The sequence below is a fragment of the Poecile atricapillus genome, chromosome 21 (genome assembly GCF_030490865.1).
Source record: "Poecile atricapillus isolate bPoeAtr1 chromosome 21, bPoeAtr1.hap1, whole genome shotgun sequence".
NCBI lineage: Eukaryota > Metazoa > Chordata > Aves > Passeriformes > Paridae > Poecile > Poecile atricapillus.
In genome coordinates, this window is record NC_081269.1 from 8,016,700 (window position 1) to 8,031,135 (window position 14,436).

The window sequence follows — 14,436 nt, forward strand, 5'->3', positions numbered from 1 at the left end:
TCCAGTAAAATTGCTTTTATTTCTGTAATTTTCTAAGTATAAAACAAATCAGCCCGATATTGTGTGAACAGAGTGGATTGTATGGATGTGACCACAAGGAGCCTTCCCACGTCTTCCCAGCACACCTGGCTATTTACAGTCAGACAAAGGACACGGTTTAGGAAGCGGTAATTTAGTGGAAAAATATCTCTCATATAATAAAATAGGAAACCTCATTTCTTTCAGTTCTTCCCCTCAGATAACACCCTCCCACCCCCCCAAGATATAACAATTTACCTTTTGCTATGAAGCACAATCTCAGAGATTTCTAAGTTTGGCTGTTCAGGCATCTCATATAAAAAAATCAGCATATTCCCAGACTGAAGCCACTGAGGGCACCCGCTGGCAGTTCAGTGGTCGCCCTCCTCTTGGTCCCAAGTGCCCAGCTCTCCAGGCACACACAGATTTTGGCTCATTTAATGCCCCACTCACACCAAAAGCAGAATGGCACCACAAGAACCGGTCCAGGGAGCACAATTTACCCTGTGTCTCCTTCTCATTGCAGCCCTGCAAATCCTAACCCCAGCTGTGCCACACTAGATCTGCATGGGGTAAAGACCTCTCGGGTGGTACCAAACACCTCAGTCCCAGGCTGTCTTCCCTGACAGAAAATGCCACTGCAGAAGTGGAAGGAAAAAGAGCCCAGATGGGGCTGAATCTCTGGCATCATTTACACAAAGTGATGGCCAGGCCAGGTCCAAAAATCACAGTAAGTCTTAGGGGTTGGTAGAGGGGACTGGTGTGTTTGAGTTTCAGGAGTGATTTAATGCCAAGGTCACTGAACCTCATGAACATCTTCCCCTGCACAGCTCAAATCATTATTTGATGAATTTTGGTGGAGCAGAACCCTGACTAGGAAGCAGTATTACCAACCTGATGTACAAAAGAAGGACCAAAAATTAATGCTGAGTTTTCCTGTTGCTCCTCCTTCTGCCATCCACACCGTGAGCAGAAACTCTGACTCAATCCCAGGTTTGATGCTCTTAAAGGAACAAAGTCCTCCAGCCCCTCCATAGAGCCTGTCCCTCCTACTGCCCTGTCCAGTGCCTGGTGGTGCCATCCAGCCTTGGCTGAGCAGAGCATCACCAGAAACACACACACACACGGAATGTTCAGTGCCAAAACCCCAAACACACAAACACAAACCTCATCCAGACCTGGGCCACATGACACAAATGAAATGCAGCATCCAGCACTTGGCTCTTCGTCCTTTTCCAACGTGCCTCCCCATGGGATCACGCACCACAGGGGGAAGAGCTCATCCAGCAACCGGTCACAATGACACAATATCCCAAAACAGTACAAAGGACTTTCCACAGCTGATCCCCCTGCTGCTTGCCCCAGGAACACAGGACCTTCCCCTCCCACCCTGGCTGTACCCCAGCACGGTGTTTGGACCCTGAGGAAGGAGTATAAAGTGCTCATGGATAATCCCATGCTGCCATCCAGCACATCCTATGTCCTGCATCTTGTGGAGGATCTGTCACAGCAGCCCACCAATGCTAAAGGTCTTGCTGGAAAGACCTGAGTTTTATTTATAGACTTAGAATATGCCAGGCAGCACCATCAAAATAAAACTAAAAAGGAAATAATTCCTAACCTCTGTTGCCAAGAAAAGCAAGGATCCCAGAGGTTTGGCCCTAAGCTGCTTTTTAAAAAAAGCTTTAGGGCAAAACAGCCACCCAGTGTCCATCTCCCTTGTATTGCACTGTCAGATGCCTTGGTAAGACACAAGAGCCTATCCCAAAGTGATGGTCTTGGCTCTGGGATCTCCAAGTTTACATAAGAACATGTTCCAGCCTGTAAAAGCTCCCAGCACGCTGCTGCTGCTGGCACACATGCAATAAATAACTACTCTGTGATTTATCCTGACCTTTCACTGAAGAATAAAGGAAAAAAATACTTACATCTATGGATATTTTTCTACTGCATTAAGATGTTTGAAGTATAAGCCCCTGTAATCGAAAGTATGGAGTGAAACCTTTACTCCAAGCAATGAAAGGATGGGGGGAGAGACAAGAGACAAGATCACCCATTCAGAAGGGGAAATGGGGACGTGTCAAAATGGTCCCTCCGAGCAAGGGGGCCACCTGCTCCAGGCAACTCTAGTGAAGATTACCTGGGCTATTTTCTAGGTAGATCTCAAGCCTCACAATAGAAATAAAATGCAATTTGCTGCTGCTGGAAAGAAGAAGCTGGGACACAGCTCTGGTTTCTTGCCCATGATGGCTCAGGGTTTGCTAACTCACAATTGTGACCCAATGCTTGAACAGACTGACACTGCCTGGGCTTTTACACAAGAAACTTCTCCACACCACACATATTTGGGTTAAATTAATAATCCTCCACCAGACATCAAGTCCAGGGAAAACTGTAACTCAGGTGGTGGATGGACCAAGCAGGTTCCTGTAGGCACAAAGGAGCAAGGCCACCACATCCCAAGGAGATGCCACTGGGCAGCTGAAAGCCCTGCTGGACCCTCCAAACAGGGCTGGGCTGCTCTGAATCCAGTCCAGCCTCTGAATCCAGCCCAAATTCTCCCAAACTAGTTGTTAGCCTCAGAGAAACAGAGAAGCTGCTTCCTCTGATGACACTGAGCTGGAACTGGACTAAATTCCCACTGGTTGTTTTTCTGCACAGAGCGATGGAGATGGACTCAATCATCTCGGATGTCTTTCCCACCTTAAATAATTCTTTACTTCTGTGACCTGTACTAAAACAAGGTGAAATCCACCCTTTTGAGGAAGGGCAAATCACATGTCTACAGCATTAGTCTTACTGAAGCCTTATTTTGAAGGCTTATACAGTACCTGGGTCATGTCCTGGTCCTCTACACCAGGGTGGGTCTCATCCATGGTGAAAATCTTTGAAGAGGAATTGGTTATCCCATGGGATCAACTGATTAAATCATTTAGACAGAACACATTTGAAAAATAAAACTTCTTCAAGACAAAGTATAATAAGATTTTAAAAAATCAGCAACAATCTTCTAACCACAGAGTATCTATAAAGATCTTTTTTAAGAGCTCCATATTAAAATTCCTTGAATACATTATATATTAAATACAGTAACAACATTTCATGCAAGGTTTTCTGTACAATAAATCAGCTCAGTAGTATAACAATTCTGTACATTCCCATTGGTCTGGGGGCTCTGCTCATCTTCAATGCTGGTGATGGAGAAAAGAAAGGAGGGATGATATTTGGCACCTACTGTATGGAAGGAGAAATGCTCTTGCCCAGATGATACAGAAAAACACTGGAAGCTTCTAAGAGGCAAAAAGTAGAAGAGAAAACCCAACAGCAAAGGAGCAAATGCTATCCCAGACCCTGGCTCTAGTGCTGTTGCTGGAATGTAAGAGAAAGATACAGGCTCTGGCTAACTAAATATCATCAGGATGGATCCTAAGGACCGTGAGGAAAACAGGAGGGAGGATTTGGAGAGCTGGAGAAGAAACTGACCACTATCAGCTTCTCAGCTGATGCATCTCAATGGAGAAGGATAAATCTAATGGATCCCAGAATCCATTCCTGATCTACAAACCCTCACTGAAGCCTGTCTCACTCCTGCTGTGGAAAAATCCCCAGAGGGCAAGATAAAATTGGTGCCTTACAAAAAGGGATGCCACAACAAACACCACTCACGGAGAAAGACCACGTTATGTACAAGCATACATTCATTCCCATCTTGATCCCTTGGCAAGGATGCCCTGTTCAAGTCAGTGATGTTCTCCAAAGCAGAGCCCATGAAGTCATGGATGTGCTCCTAAACACTTAGGCTCTACTCCTGCTAGGGAAATAGTTTAAAATTCACTGAGGAAAGAAAGTGTGACCAGGAAGGAGTGGTGGACATGAGGAATGCAAGGTGGGCATCCCCTTGCTTTTCTTTATATGGCTGCCCCTAGAAGGAGAAGAACTGCCTTATATAGTGCAGATGGGATCTAGCAAGATTCCAGATGGAGAACAGACAAGACTTCATCGTGCTCAGGCTGGATGAGCCTGAGAAGGTGCTGGGCTTTCCATAACGCAGGGATCAAACAGGACAGCGTGATAAATAGGGAGAACTTCATCTTCCACCATATGCACCTGACCTCGACGTATAAACACACGTCCATGAGATTCACACCAGTGTTGGACACACTCTGAAGCTGTGCCCAGCTGCTGCAGCCACTGGAGCAGAGCACAGCAGCAGCAGCAACACTGTGGTCATCATCAAGGCTCAACAATCCCAACACACAGCCCCCCTCTCCTCTCTCCCTGCCCTCACTCACTGCCAAGCCCTTCCCAGCCCCTGAAGCTGCCTTGTGCATCCCATCCCACTGAGGGATCTGGCCTCAAATCCCAACTTCCTGCCTTAATCTCTCATGAAGGCCACCTTGCCCGTGCTCACTCAGTCAGGGTGAAAATTGGAAAGAGGGTCTCAAATTTGCAAGAACAAATCCCAAGGAACCACATTACAATGATTCAGATCCACACAGCTCCATCCCCAAACTCTACGCCAGCTGTCCAGTAATTGCACTCATATGTACAGGAAAAAGAAAGCTACAGAACAAAACAAAATCAGTATTTTTTTCTTTTCGACGATTCACCCGCATTTGTCTGATAGTCGGACACATGCATGTCCTGCTGGCTTTAGCGATGGTCATGCAAGACTTCAGTCCGAGTTACAAGTTAGGGATCCTCTGGTTCGGAGCGTCGCCCTCGTGTCATTCATTTCTTGTCCTCCTCTCCTGAAATAAAGGGCAAAAAAAGAGAAGGGAAAGTATTGGTGAGGGTTCAAAAGCAAACCAGCTCCGTGTTTTTGTTACCAAGAGTGGTTTCTCCTGGGTTGATCCCAGAAGGAACCCGGGATCCTGACTGCAGCTGTGGCAGCTCAGGCTGCATGAGGAGGAGGAGGATGCCGCTCCCTGGGTGAGGAAGGTCTCTGCAAGAGTTAGGAAAAGGGATGAGGTGGAGCCATATGGGAAGGCGAGTAGGCACAGATACTGCTCCATGGGCTGACACCACTTACACACACCCATAAACACCTCCAAAACAATGAGCAAGGACCAACCTACTCATCACAGCCACTGTCCCAGGGCTGCCCTCCTACCTTCTCCCTCCCTCCAGATGGATGAGGTTGGACATGGAAGGTAACAAGCAATGCATGGCCTGTGGAAAAGTGATGGTATCCAGCTTGAACTCCATGTGAGCAGCCTCCAAGTCCCTGCCAGAACTTGACTTACAGCAACTTGATCCCAAATTTTCAAGCAGTTGACAGGAGTGTCCCTGATCCCTGAGGCAGCAGCTGCCCTCCAGCCTCATAGCTTGGCCTGCCCAGAACAGATTTTTTTCCTTGAAAAAACCCCACTCAGAAGCAGCACTTGCTAAGGAGAGTTAGAAAAATCCCTTATCATGAATCTTTTGACTGTATTTCTCTATCTTTCATCGCTACACACATCACGAAATACATCTCACTGGGGACCGCTGTTCCTGTGCTCTTGATAAATACGGGTCCTGCCCGGGGTTACCCGCGAGGCTCCGCGCCTGCTGCCAGCCCTGGTGCCGACAAGCTTTCAGGGGAATTAATAAATAACAGGCAAGAGAGAGGGAAAAGGCTTTTTTGCAACTTCTGCCAAATTTTTTTTCCAGTGCTGGCTGCAGAGCCCAGCCCTTGTATCCTGGGATAAAACAGTTTGCTGTGATGGCAGCATCCCTCTGGATGACACTGCAGGCTTTGGTGTAAAGCAGGGATGCTGGCAACTGCACTTATTACATATCATTGCAATAATCCAAATTTATCTCCTCCACATTGCAGCAGCATCTCTTCCCTCTCCAGCAGCTCTACAGTCTCCACCTGGTGACACACCAGTGGTAATTTGCCAACCATGGCACTTCCCCTAAACACACTCTCCGTGGTTGTGCAAACAGGGAGGAGGATGCCATGGCATGTGGCAGGCAGGGACAGGAAGGGGACATGGCTGCAGTGTTTAACCACAGTGGGTGCCCTTTGAAAAGTTGCTCTCAGGTCTCTAAAGTAACACAATCCTGGCATGGAGTGAGTCAGGTGCTTCCATGAGCCCTGCAACCAGCCAAGGGTCCAGCTCCCACACAGGCAGGTCCCTGAATGTCGGTGTCCGTCTGTCCTTCCCTCACACTGGTGACAGGAGCAGGGGGGATGCAGGACCTGTTTGCAGGGATGATGGGATGGTCATAGTCCCTCAGGATGCTGCTTTCACACCAGGGGTGTCACAGTCCTTCAGCACTTGCAAACCAGCAGCTGAACAATGTGAGCTCAGCTCCTCCAAGGTCTGCTCCCCCCTGGACAGCTGAGGCTTCTGGGGAGGTTTTCCCTTACTGCTTTTGACTTTCCTCAACAGGTTCCTGTAAAAGGTGCTGTTGGAGGGATGCAGGCTCCCTCTGCCAGCCCAGATCACTTCCTTCACCAAGGGAAACACTGCAGCCCTTGTAGCTCTGAAAACTGCACATCTCCCCCCTTCACAGCAAGGCACCCTGAGCTTCAGGCAAGACCCCAGACCCCAGGAAAAAACCAAAAGGGAAATTGTCCCCCCATCCCTTTGCAATATCAGGGCAGCAACACTGGCAGCTTCCCTCTGCTCTTCCGTTTCTAAAACACGACACACGGACACGTATGAGAAAACAGGACAGGGGGGAAATAAAAACAAAAAGCAAGGTAGCAGAGCTGTAAAATCCCGTGTGGACATTCCAGCAGTGGAAGGTGCAGCACTGCTCTCCTGCAGAGCATCCCACAGCTCAAGGGAATACTTGGCCCATGGGGACACATTCCTCTGCCAGCACCCAGCCAAGGTAGCTCCACGCACAGATTACCCTACAAGGGCAGGCCACGGCTGCAGGCGCTTGCTCCCAGCTCTGCCGTGCCAGGGAGAAGGGATGCCTGCCTCCTCTGCAGGGAACACGGGCAGCTGCAGCAGCTCCTGTGCTTCTGGGGAGTTTCAGGGGTTCCTCCATATCCAGGTGCAGGTGCATGGGGAAAAATGAGGGTGAACAGCTCCTTTTTGCTGTATGCTGGAGGGTTTTTTGTGATGGGACATGGTCCCTGCAAGTTCTGGGCTGTCTCAGATGCAGAGTTCTGTCTGCCCCCAGCAGGGAGTGTGACACACTTGTCACTGCACTGTCACCTCTGCCAGCCAGGTAGAGGATGCTGAAGCCTAGAGCTGATGGCAGCTTTGCAGAGAAGTGGCCAAAACTCCCTCGGTGGTGATGTTCACCCAAGGGAACAACCTCATCTGCACATCAGCTGCAGAGGCAGGAGACTGCAGGGCACTGTACTGGGGAGGGAACAGGGACCCGGTGGGGACAGGAACCTGTGGGTTGGCCACCATCTTGCACCTCCTGCAAAATGACCCCAGGGGTTGTGTCCTCACTGGGCACAAGGACAAACAGCTGCCTAAATGCTGATCTGCCACAAAAGACACCAAGTCAATTCCTGGGGTCATTATTACAGGGTGAAGGGAAAAAGAGGGGTTTGCTATGACACAGGTTGCTTAAGGGGTGAAAATATGGTTTGAGGAAGGTGATGGTGTGGAAGGACATCCAGTCCTCAGCCAGATTGTTCCTCTTCCCCCAGAGCTTTCCTGAGCAAGGACAGTGCCCTTCCTGCCCTTCTTCTCCCTGCTATCACTGTCAGGACAAACTCACCCCAAGAAATAAAGAATAAATCCTATTTTCTGGAGAGGGGCCACCCCTGTGGCAGGCACAGCATTGCTCAGCAGCCCTGGGAAAACCTGTGGGCTTAACTCAGTGTGGAGGTATCCCCCAGAGCAACATCTTTTGCAAGAAATGAAAGGAAAGATGATATCATCTCTTTGGAGGGCTGCCCAAAGACATGCTGTGATTTACAGCATGGAGCCCAGGAGCACACGGGAACTGCTGCTCCAGTGTCACAGGAGCTGCTTCTCCTCCTGTTGTGCCAAGGGCTGCATCCTGAGAGGTGCTGGCCAAGGGAAACCCCATTAAAACCAGTTTATAAGGTGTTCAGCTCCCAGTTGATCTTAGCATAGAGGCTGCCAACACAAAATAAGGATGGACAGAGAGGAATGGAAATCTGAGAGGAAAAAGAAAGGGTTCCTGTTACAAATCAGTGTTTGATTTGCTTTATAAGCAAAGGGATCCAGTTCCTGGAGGTTTGAGAGGAGTTGAATTAACAACCTGTGGCAGATTTATCTAATACTCCAAAGGGAGCATTTCAGGCAGATGTAATTACCAACTGCTCTGCCAAGCGTGGCACCAGAAAGGAAGGGAGGAGGAGAAAAAGCCCCTTTGCACAGCAAAGGTGGGTGAACATGCAGGTGCAGACATCACATGAGCAGAGGAGGTGAGCCAGGGCTCCACAAAGCCACCAGGAAGCCCAAGCAAAGTGCCATGGAGCCACCCTAAGCCAGGGTGGTGCAGACCATGCTCACCATCCAGGTGGTTGCGGGAAAGGTACTTGAGTCCTTCGTCCAGCAGGATCACAGGCAGGGAGATCTTCATCACAACCACCCACTGTGGCCAGCTCAGGGGGGTCACCTGGAAGATGAGCTGTGGGGTGGAAAGGATTGGACATGTCAACAGGGAAGCAGGTGGAATGTTTTGTTGTTTTAAGGATTGCATTGTTGTATGGCAAAGGCTGAGAGAGGGTCATCCCAGGTATAAAGAAGGAGGATCCAGACAGCCCAAACTGCAGGATTTCAAGGTCTGTCATGATCCAAGGTGGCTCTTGGCAAAGATGAGTAAAAAAGGATGTTCTTCACCTCTCCTACAAATGGGGAAAGTGAGGCACAAGGTAGGACTGTGTGTTTATGTGCTCACAGGTGCTTAGCAGGTGACAAGGGACAATGCAACCACTTGGGTACAGAAATACACTTCATCTTAAGCACCTTTGGCATCCCCAACCTTGAAAAGGAAGGAGACAACTCCTGAAGGGCTGAACCACCTTCTGGAGAGATCTAGAGCCTTTGCATTGCCCATAGGGAGAGCTTCTGACTCATGGCTCATGGGGCAGAATGACTCCTATTTTCTGTGCTGGGTTGATCCTGGCACCTGCTCTTGAGGGCACCTTCTGGGAACAACCATCCCAGAGGTTTCCAGAACCAAAGATTGCTCCAGGGATATCCTTGTCCACAGAAGGCACAGAGAGCTGACAGGGGGCACTCACAGGCATGGGCTTGACATAGAGGATGAGGAAGTGCAGAGCCATGGACATGATGATGGCCCCCAGCAGCCAGATGTTGAGCCACGGTGGCATCCGCATCAGCGACTGGTTCTCAGAGACACTGTGAAAGTGAGGGGACAACGTTAGCCCCAGAAACCTCCCCGCATCTGCCCATGCTGGAAATTCCATTTCCCTCCAAATGTGCAAGGCCATATGCTATATCCCTTCTTTCCCAGGCTCTTCATCTTCAGGCCTTGCTGCAAACTGCATGTGGATGGCCAATACAACCAGCAATGCATGGATTAGGGCCGATCATTAATGAGCAAATCACTAACGAATCCAGATCCAGTCCTTCCTTCACTGCTCTCAGCCACAGCACACTGCCTGGGAGGAGTTTATGGAAAACCCAGTGGTCCTCTGTGAGGATGCTCTAAACAGCTCTGCTGAGCCAAAGCAAAGCCCTCAGCCCACCCACAGATGCTCAAAGAGACCCTGCACAAAACCAGTCATGCACTGAGCAAAGAGAGCAGCCCTGCGGCCACCACACCTGTTCAGAGCATTGCACATTTCGATTGTCACCAGCACAGACAGAGCCATCGTCGTTGGGTATCGTGACTCGAAGATCTCACAGTCAATTCCTTCAAAGATGGGGTTGTCCTCAGTGCACCTCATGAAGTTCCTCTGTCAGCACAGGAAACTGCTGGTAAATACATGGCAGAGCAGCAGGAAAGGCAGGAGAGAGGAGGAAGAGCCGACTGGTTGGGGGGCATGTGATGAACTGGGCTGCTGTTAAATATCCCACAGTTCAGAGCAACCAAAAAACTGCCTCCAGTGACCCAGCTTCTCCTGGGGCTGGGCTTTAGGGGTATGGCTGGACAGTGGCTTTGAGGCTCCCAGGTGCAGTTAGAAAGAACTTTGAGCACACATGTGTCTCCTTCAGAAATCCATCTTGCATTGCACATGCCATTGGGGTGTGACAGCACCTGCTTTCCCCCTACCCTGCAGTTTTCACTACAGTAATGTAATGTGAGAACAGGTCCCTTCCAATATGGGATGAGGCACAGAAGCTACTTTCAGCTTTTCTGAATCTTTCTGAATCTGAAACTTTCACTACCATGCTGGTGGCTGGCAGAAGCAAGGCTGGAAACAGCCTGAGGGAGAGAATTTGCTTCTGTCTTGAATTACTGTCTTCTCCACTAGGAATTTGGGAATGCTACAACCAAGGAAAGGTAGACAAAAGACCTCAACACATGAATGCACGCCCTCACCCATCCACTCCAGCTGTCAGCCTGCTCCCCTCCTGACTCACCAGCTGATGGAAGGAGACCTGCGGTCCCTCGGCGTCGTACAGGAACCACCAGGTCGCTGCACCCACTGTGGCCAGCCCCACGTACACTGTGGCCAAGAGAGACACCCTTACCCCAGCACCCAGAGAGGGGTCCCTGGCCCAGGACACCCCAGGCACATCCTAACAGTGCCCACCCCACCAGGAGCACTCACCTCCAACAGCCAGGTAGCGGAAGAAGAGCCAGCCACTGATGAGGGGCTCCTTGGGGTTGCGGGGCTGCTTGTCCATGATGTCCAGGTCGGGGGGGTTGAAGCCCAGAGCGGTGGCTGGCAGCCCATCTGTCACCAGGTTCACCCACAGCAGCTGCACAGGGATGAGGGCCTCGGGCAGGCCCAGGATGGCTGTCAGGAAGATACTGCAGGGAAAAAAAAAGAGATATGAAATCAGACAAGCTCTGGGAAGCCAAGATTCTGTGTCATGCAAGGGGGAGAGAGCATCTGCATCCAAAGCCCCAGACTGAATATTGACCCAAAGTTCTGCAGATGAACCCACAGCCCCTGATAAGGAGCCTGAAGCCTAGCACTGAATTTTGCAGCCAAAGTTTGTTTCTACTGATATTAAAATTTGTTTTGCAATTGTAACCCAACTATTGACGTCCCCACGGCCACAAAGGTTCCCATTCCCAGCACAAACACTCATGCTGAAATGTAGGGGAAAAGGATGCCCAAGTGATCGCAAGGTTGTGCTGATGTTGCTGAGGTTTGGGAGGGATGGGCAGGGATGACTGTGACTGGGTGACAACAGCATATGCACAAATATCTGCACCCAGATCAGGTACTCATGTGGGCTTAAACAGGCAATACTTTAACAGAACATGTCCTGAAGGGTGGCACCAAAAAAACAAAACTCCCTGCCCTTGGGGAATGAGGCATGGTGCCTGGGATTACCAGTTTGGGCACCACATGCTGCTGACTGCAGGTGACCTGTCCCAGGGGATGCGTCCCCCCACCGCTGCTCCCGCAGCACGGTACCCGGTGTGGGAGGCTCTCACCAAACGACCTCCCCGACGTTGGAAGAGATGAGATAGCGGATGAACTGCTTCATGTTGCTGTAGATGGCTCTGCCCTCCTCCACAGCCGACACGATGGTGGAGAAGTTGTCGTCAGAGAGCACCATCTCAGCGGCTGACTTGGCAACGGCCGTGCCCGACCCCATGGCGATGCCAATCTCTGCCTTCTTCAGGGCCGGAGCGTCATTGACGCCATCGCCTGTCTGCACCGAGCCGTGGTTAAGCGTGCAAGAGATTGAGCGAGGTGGGGAGGAGGGGACAGGGGGGTGGCAGGGTGTCCCCGAGGGCTCACCATGGCCGTGATCTCGTTGAAGGACTGGAGGTACTCGACGATGCGGGATTTGTGCGCCGGCTCCACGCGGGCGAAGCAGCGAGCCTCCCGGCACGCCTGGCGCTGCGCCTCGGGGGACAGCTCATCGAACTCCCGGCCCGTGTAGGCCTTGCCAGACACGTCCTCGGTCTCGGAGAAGATGCTGATCCGGCGGCAGATGGCCACTGCCGTGCCCTTGTTGTCACCAGTGATCATGATGACGCGGATGCCGGCCTTGCGGCACATCTCGATGGACGAGGTGACCTCTTTGCGGGGAGGGTCCAGCATCCCCACACAGCCCACAAAGGTCAGGTTGTTCTGGGTGGGAGGAACACACCCCAGCCCCACATTAACCCCTCGGGATGCATTCACTTCCTCCCCTGCTGTGAAACCATCCTGGGCTTCACAGGGATTTTCCCTGGGAAGAAACGTTCAAGAGGTTTCCCTACCAGCTGCCCCATGGATGCACTCTACAGCCCCAATCCAACGGGATGCTCCCATTCCCTCTGCTCTCCCTCACACGTTTTCTCTTTGCTCCCCTCCTCCCCATGCCTCACAACCATCTCCAAGGCCCTCTCAGCAGTCACTCCACAGGAAAACCTGCTCAGTGAGACGGGGCTTGTTATCCATCAAATCAGCCCCCGAGGTTTGCAGAGGAGATGAGCCATTACACTGCCCACAGAGAAACCAGAGGGAAAATACCTCTGGGACAGCTGGGACTATATGGAGAAACTTTGGGAATAAGGAAGAAAGCTCCTGGCCAAAGCTCCGGTGCCGTACCTCGTAGTGGACGAAGGCGGCGGAGTCGTGCAGCTGCATGCTCTCCCTGCGGACAGGCGAGTCGTGGGTGGCCAGGGCCAGGCAGCGCAGGGTGTCAATGCCCATGCCCCAGTCCCGGATCCTGCCCAGGATCTTGTCCCTCACCGGGGCCGTCAGCGGGACCTTGGCAGTGCCCACACGGACGTGGGTGCAGCGCTCGATGACGCTTTCGGGGGCACCCTGCGGAGGAGCGGAGGGCTCAGGGGCTGCAGTGAAGCTGGAGGACGGGCATCTCTTGCCAGCACCCCAGGAAGTGTCAGAGGGAGGGAAGCAGCCAAGTTTGGGCAAAATCTCCCCAAAATTCCAGCACGCATCCCGGCCCTGCGGCACTAGATGGCAGCCTCCGACCGAGCACACCGGGATCACACCCCGGAGCATGAACCCGCAGCAGGTCACCAAGAGCAGGACCTGCAGGAGAGCCTGACTCCTGCAAAACCTACACACCCAACCGAGATACTCCCACCCCAGAAATCCCTGCTCTGACCTGCAGGGCATGAGGGCTGTAAATCTGTGCAGAGAAAAACGTGGCATACTCAACAGATGCTTGTGATGCCTTTGCAGTTCAGGAAAACATGTCCTTTACTATCCCAGCATCTCACCCCAGTCCTTCTGACCTTACAAGGGACCATGACATTGCTCTTTAATATAAAACTTGCAATCCTTCTGTTGCACCTCTTAAAAAGCTCACCCAGGGCCACAGATCCAGAGGCTTCAGAGGGTCTGGAGGACAGAGTTCACCTACCCAGATCATTTCCCAATGGGAACAACAATATCCAAATCTTCTCAGAGTCAGCGGGGAGAAATTCCACCGCATCTCTTCTCTTGGGAAGAAAATGCCCTATGAAACACTGTTTTATTTCTGGTTACAGTGGAAAACTGGACATCATCCTTTGGGCATTACTGGCATCCGGAGGGTCCAAGCCTTTAATAAAGGCAAGTGCCCAAATTCTGCATGAGAGCAGCTCTCCCTTGCCCCAGCACCAGCACCACACTCAGCACCTTTTCCTCCCTCTAAATCATCTCACCCCCTTTTTTCCCTGATCCATATGGCAAAGACTCACCTCCTCCCTGACCCCACCAGCCTACCTGCTGGAAGTTGGATCCCCAGGCAGCCAGAGTGTGAGAGGAACTGCAGAGCATCATCACTACCCTGTGCAGCAAGGGCCAGGTGCTGCTGGCTGTGCAGGGGGGAGATGAACCCTGCAGGTGCTTTGCCCCTACCTTGACAAACATCTTGCTGCCCGCGGAGTTGCTGCCAGGCCCAGTGGGAGTGCAGTACACAGACATGGACTTGCGGTCCCGGGAGAACTCGAGGGTGCACTCCTTCCTCATCAGCTGCTTGATCACCTGCAGGAGGAGCACTGGGCTGAGCCAGGACATGCCAGGGACAGACATCCTAAATCCCTCCTCTCCCTCCCATCCCGCAGTGCTGTAGCTCACAGGAGCTTCTCCCCACTCACTGAATTGCAGGCATTGGCTCTCTCCACCATGGAGAGTTTGCTGAGGTCCGTGTTGAAGACGTTCATCTTCTCCACCAGGCACGTCAAGGCTGTTTCAGTGGCTTCCCCCACCTTCTCATAGACTTTTTTGGACTAGAGGGCAGAAAAAAAGAGCTTAAGCTTTAGAGCACATCCTCCACGTGCTGCTGCCCCCAAGGATGCTGTCACCCACCACCCTTGGGATGAGCTGAAGCCAGGGAAGGGGATCCCAAGGGACAAACTCTACTGGCTTTGCCCTGAAGCACAGCAAGAGCATCC

General features: G+C 51.5%; 1 protein-coding gene across 1 annotated transcript in view; it reads right to left on the minus strand.

Annotated features, from left to right (window-relative positions):
* Window positions 1-14,436, minus strand: part of ATP2A3 (ATPase sarcoplasmic/endoplasmic reticulum Ca2+ transporting 3) — a 46,931-nt gene continuing 32,495 nt past the window's right edge. The window contains exons 11-21 of the mRNA XM_058854317.1: window positions 14,140-14,271; window positions 13,901-14,026; window positions 12,641-12,859; window positions 11,843-12,178; window positions 11,533-11,753; window positions 10,694-10,896; window positions 10,503-10,588; window positions 9,741-9,874; window positions 9,197-9,314; window positions 8,463-8,580; window positions 1-4,769 (exon numbers count right to left, since the gene is read on the minus strand). Coding sequence (XP_058710300.1) covers window positions 4,750-4,769; window positions 8,463-8,580; window positions 9,197-9,314; window positions 9,741-9,874; window positions 10,503-10,588; window positions 10,694-10,896; window positions 11,533-11,753; window positions 11,843-12,178; window positions 12,641-12,859; window positions 13,901-14,026; window positions 14,140-14,271 — 1,713 coding nt within the window. The 3' untranslated portion in view covers window positions 1-4,749. The remainder of the gene's footprint in view (window positions 4,770-8,462; window positions 8,581-9,196; window positions 9,315-9,740; window positions 9,875-10,502; window positions 10,589-10,693; window positions 10,897-11,532; window positions 11,754-11,842; window positions 12,179-12,640; window positions 12,860-13,900; window positions 14,027-14,139; window positions 14,272-14,436) is intronic.